This window comes from Atta colombica, unplaced genomic scaffold (genome assembly GCF_001594045.1).
Source record: "Atta colombica isolate Treedump-2 unplaced genomic scaffold, Acol1.0 scaffold126, whole genome shotgun sequence".
Taxonomy (NCBI): domain Eukaryota; kingdom Metazoa; phylum Arthropoda; class Insecta; order Hymenoptera; family Formicidae; genus Atta; species Atta colombica.
The window spans coordinates 2544042-2549769 of record NW_017259213.1 but is presented as its reverse complement, the minus strand read 5'-3'; the positions used below and the strand labels follow the sequence as shown (position 1 = coordinate 2549769).

Below are 5728 nucleotides of genomic sequence, written 5' to 3'. Positions count from 1 at the left end.
TTTTTCTAATATTAATTTTAATATTTATTACAGTAACTTAATATATAACAAGAATAAGAAGGAAGCTTACTGGATTCTTCAATATAGTAAGAAAATTCTGTCTGTGATTTCGCAGAGCTTCTGTGAGTTCATGGTATTGAGGATCTTGAATATTTGGGACTGATATTATATATTTCTCAACAAGACTTTGCAATTCTTTATATGGAGTCCACATATCTTCTGTTGTTGCTGCTCTGTCTACATAAGATAGAAATACTTTTTTAGATTTAAAAATATCATCATAGTCATAAATATTGAAATACATATTAAATACATAAATATATATGGTAAATAAAATCTTATTAATATATAATATATAAAATAAATATCATATTATATGTATAACTATTATTACATGCATTAACTTTTGTAAATAAATATATCTTATCTGTAAATAAAGCTTAGATAAACATATGTAATATTGTTTCGATTTATGAGAGATACAAATTCTTTAATTCTTAATTATAATATATTATTACACAATTTGATTTCGTGAAATTTATCTTCGATATAATTTAAAGACTTGTTTTAAGGAATTGAGAGGTTAAGCTTGTCATATAAGATTACAAATATTGAGAGGTTAAATTTGCCGCGTGTACATTCAAGAGCTATTACCTTCAGACATTTTTTTACACGTTAAGAAACGACGTTACAGAAACAAATTAGAAATAACGAGCCACTGTAATTAAGTGCAAGGTAATCGTATAAATCTCATAAAATATAAAATACCGGTCGGTACCGGTTAGTCTGGCGGGAACGAGTCATGGGTCATGGGGAAAACTGGAGCATCGAACACTAATGTCAAGATAAGATGTCAAACAACGTATCTCTGTTCAACTTATATCATAAAAAATGGCGTATGAATTACTTTTCTTCTACTTTTCAAATTTTATATATTATTTTTATGTTTTTTACAAGTGCAATATGTAAGAAAAAAAATTTTTAACAGTAAATTTTTGTATGTGCGGTCACATATGTTTAAATATAAAGTTACATTAATTGTGAGAATATTTAAAGACTACACGTATTTAAATATTTACATAATAACTGTATGTATTTTGCATAATAATCATATGGAAAATATGGGAAAATATGACTTCATTCATAGTTGACTGGCCGGCATTCTTAGTCGGTTTTTATTTTAAGCCAGCTTATATAAAGATATGATGAAGTAACCAAATTATCGACATTATAGTCATATAAAAATCTCCAAATTGACTGAACAAAATAAAAAATCCTTTTATAGGATTAAAATAGACGCAAAATTACAGAGTGATGCAATGGACTTTATACTAAAATCGAAAAAAAGTTAAGTAAGTTTTTAATTTTTTTTCCATTTTAGTATAAAATCTACTGCAACATTTCTTAATTTTGCGTCTACTTTAATCTTATAAAAGGATTTTTGATTCCGTTCAATTCAGAGATTTTTATACGAAATGTTAAACTTAAAATTCTAAAAGACTGATATTCATAATCGGTTTTTATTTTAAAATCGTCTTAAGTAATGTTAAGTCGTTAATGCGGCCTTCTTATTCATGATATCTTAAGACTTATATTTAAGATTATCTTAAATATAAGCTCCAACTGAACCGGCCTAAGAATTCTTAAGGACTCTGCACAATAAAAGAAACAGAAAAACAGAGAATAAGAATTTCAACCTATTAGAAACTGTATATTCCACAATACATGATTTCTGATAGGTTGAAATTCTTATTCTCTGTTCTCTGTTCTTTTTTATTGCGCAGAGCTCCTTAAAATTTCACAATATTTAAAAATTTATTTATCATTTCTTGTCACATCTTGTCTAATATTATATTCTTTTAACGTTTTGCTAATTTTTGAGAAATTAGATCCACAGGTTAATAATCTTTCAAATTAAAAATTTATAATTAAAAGTTTAAAGATCTTATTTCAAAGAAACTTTTTCGGAACTTTAATGACAACCGTTTTTTAGATATAAATAATAATATTTTTGAAATTATATGTTTATATTTTTTAGAATTTAAAGTTCTAAAAATTAATATTTATTTATTAAACAAAAAGAAACAATATGAAAGATGTACATAATTTAATTAATAGATTCATTGTGTGATAATAATGATTGACAAGTCAACGTATTTAATTGATGTGATATCTACAGATGACACTAAAGTCATCTTCTCAAAATTCAAGCCGTTTGTTCATCTTCAGATTGTGTGAATCATAATCTATGATTTTTTCTTTTGGAACAAATTGTCTGGCGTTTCTGTTATTATTTAAATGGCCACGTTGTGTTTATACGCATTTGTTGTATAAAGTAATTTCGTAAGTTTCTCCTGAACTTTCGGAAGCTGTTGACACATCGCTTAAATATATATACGATACGGAAGAATAAAATATGCGAATCGATGTATACGTATGTCACCGGCCGGTAATTTTGTGTACGTGGTCAGTGATGAATCTACCCGGCATTGCGGTTGCATGTGCGTTGTTAGAGGCGTGTCAAACACTTGAAAATTAGGGAGCGTGTGTTTATTTCAGAACGGAAACGCTCGTCGCTTGCATTTCACTCGGTGTTTTATTTCGTGCGATTATAACCTCCTCGAGTAATAACGAACATGTGTTCAGATTGCATGCAAGCTAGATATATAGAACTATCTGTTGTTGTCGCTTAAAAATTAGCTTTATCTATCTCTTATTGTACATTACGCAGTACCTCTCTAATTGATAATAGTAATGCATTTAGACAGCGTGCATATATAAAAGACGTTATAAAGATGTTTTTTGAGAAACATATCTAAAAGATATTTAAAGAACATCATAAAAAGAAATCTTCTAGACATATGGTACTTTTCAGCAAGAGCTGGAAGATGCTTTCCAGTAACATAAATAGACGATACTGTCAATACAGTGTACAATTCCATGCTTTCCAATTATAACATAAGTTAATACAAGGAAATAAATATGTTTACCAAGGACTCTCTTTCTTTAAAATAACAAAAAAATAATCTAGGCTATTAAGAGTTACGGAAGGAGGTGCACAAAAATTTAACAAGTAAAATTGTTACTCCATTTGAAGTACAAATGTCTTCGTTTAAAAAAGTTAATATAAATGTACATAGCTAAAATGCTAGGTACTTTCCAGCAAGAGATACAGATGACAAAGTAGATATAATACAAAATCGTTACATCTTTGTTTACTAATGTTAAACAAAGAAATGATCACTGTACTGTACTATGTCTCTTGCAGAAAAGCACCAGCTGTGTTATATCATTATTTTATATCATTTCATAAATACCAAATTTTTATATTTCTTTACCATTTATCTTTCTAAAAATAATAATTGATAAAAGATTTTAAGACTGTATTTGGATATATTTAGACAAGTGTATGATACCTTCTTTTTCACTTTGAGTAAAATAAAAAGACTAAGCAGTGTTTTAACTATAAGTAACATTGTGTATTATTGTCATACAGTATATGATTATTCCATGGCTCGAAAGCATCTACAATATAACACAATGATTATTTTATCTTTGTTTAATATTGATAAATAATAAGTTATAATAATTGACTGTATTACACTATATCTATGTCTCTTATTAAAAAGTACCTAATGCATGTTGTTTAGGATATGCTAACACACAAGTATATATGGTAGAAGGATGGTTTAAAAGAGATTTTTGATTTATTTGCAGATTGATGCTGTAAGATAGAGGATTTATTTCATTTAAAATTACTGTGCATTTCTCTGCATTGATATGGCAACATTACTAAAGACAAGGGGATTGCGTATGACAGCGCAGAAGCAAGAGACACTTTTGAAATTAACTGTGCTTTCCTTAGCAGCAATTTTATGTAGGTTTATTATCATCTTTGTACTTTAATTTATCAGATAAAGAAATATTAATTAGTTATATTCAATCATTTTTGTATTACAATATTTTTTCCAGCATTTGCAACACGTTTGTTCTCAGTGCTAAGATTTGAAAGTGTTATTCATGAATTTGATCCGTACTTTAATTATCGCACCACAAAATATTTAGCTGAAAATGGATTCTACAGTTTTCACAATTGGTTTGATGATCGCGTTTGGTATCCACTTGGCAGGATAATAGGAGGTATTGATTGTGCTTATAAATTTTGATACAGATTCTCTTAAAAAGAAGAAGAAAAAACTTAATATTTTAAATACATTACTTTAAATACTATTTTAAGATTAATTTGAAAAATTTGGGGAGATTATTAATATTTCAGATTGATTGTGTTGAAAGTCCGACAATCATATCGGCACGCAATTCTCATTTCTGAAATTAATTCATTTATATGAATATATATAATAGTTCAACATCTTAATTAATTCAGATCGTAGTGGTGCTTCATATTTAAAGTAATGCATTTAACATAAACGATTTTATTTCTAATCTTATTGTTAATATTTTAAATATTAATTTTAGGAACCATATATCCTGGTTTGATGATAACTTCCGCAGCATTATATCGTATCTCATGGTTATTGAATATTACACTAGATATACGCAACATTTGTGTCTTCCTCGCTCCGTTGTTTTCAAGTTTAACAACAATTATTACCTATTTGCTTACTAAAGAATTAAAAGTATAGTTTATATTTTTATCAAATTATACAGAATATAGCATCTTATTTGAAGATTAACTTAATTTTAAGATTAACAGCATTCTATTCATGTTCAATTTATTTTTTTAGGATTCAGCATCAGGCCTATTCGCAGCTGCAATGATTGCAATTGTACCTGGTTATATATCTCGGTCAGTCGCAGGTTCTTATGACAATGAAGGCATAGCGATTTTTTGTATGCTATTTACATACTACATGTGGATTAAAGCTGTGAAAACAGGAGCGATATGTTGGGCTACGTGCGCCGCACTGGCTTACTTCTATATGGTGTCTTCTTGGGGCGGATATGTTTTTCTAATTAATTTGATTCCATTGCATGTGTTAACATTGATGGTGACTGGCAGATTTTCTCACAGGATATACATTGCATATAGTATTTTATATTGTTTAGGAACTATTTTATCTATGCAGATCTCATTTGTTGGTTTTCAACCTGTTCAAAGTTCCGAGCACATGCTTGTAAGTTGTGATAATATTTTTAATAAGCATTATTAAACAAGTGAATATCAGTATTTGATTTCAAATATAAAATTTTATTTCGTCTATTTTTCTTAGGCATTAGGTGTTTTTGGCCTCTGTCAAATTCATGCATTAGTAGATTATTTGCGGAGTAAATTATCTCAAAAGGAGTTTGAGATATTATTCCGTGCTCTGCTTGCTGTGGTGATTACAACATCATGTGTAGTTGGTGGTATTTTAACCATCACAGGTATTGATCATGTATTTCTTTAACCCATTATATATATAAACATTATATATATAAAACATTATTTCACATTCATGATATACTCTTATGCACATTGCTTAATTTTTTTTAAGGAAAAATATCACCATGGACTGGACGCTTTTATTCCTTGCTCGATCCATCTTATGCAAAAAATCATATTCCAATAATTGCTTCAGTTTCGGAACATCAGCCAACATCATGGAGTTCCTTCTACTTTGATCTGCAGATACTTGTATTTTTGTTCCCATCAGGCTTATACTTCTGTTTTTCTAAGCTAACAGATTCGAATATTTTCTTAATTTTGTATGGAGTTACTAGTTTATAT

General features: G+C 28.3%; 2 protein-coding genes across 2 annotated transcripts in view; one reads left to right on the top strand and one right to left on the bottom strand.

Moving 5' to 3' along the window:
* Nucleotides 1-732, bottom strand: part of LOC108694993 (nuclear pore complex protein Nup205) — a 7160-nt gene extending 6428 nt beyond the window's left edge. Inside the window, exons 1-2 of the mRNA XM_018204695.1 lie at nucleotides 655-732; nucleotides 71-237 (exon numbers count right to left, since the gene is read on the bottom strand). Coding sequence (XP_018060184.1) covers nucleotides 71-237; nucleotides 655-664 — 177 coding nt within the window. The 5' untranslated portion in view covers nucleotides 665-732. The remainder of the gene's footprint in view (nucleotides 1-70; nucleotides 238-654) is intronic.
* Nucleotides 733-3780: 3048 nt separating this feature from the next.
* LOC108695023 (dolichyl-diphosphooligosaccharide--protein glycosyltransferase subunit STT3A) overlaps nucleotides 3781-5728 on the top strand; it is a 3710-nt gene continuing 1762 nt past the window's right edge. The window contains 6 exon segments of the mRNA XM_018204742.1: nucleotides 3781-3877; nucleotides 3973-4140; nucleotides 4477-4637; nucleotides 4746-5135; nucleotides 5232-5385; nucleotides 5496-5728. Of these exon segments, the coding sequence (XP_018060231.1) occupies nucleotides 3781-3877; nucleotides 3973-4140; nucleotides 4477-4637; nucleotides 4746-5135; nucleotides 5232-5385; nucleotides 5496-5728 (1203 nt within the window).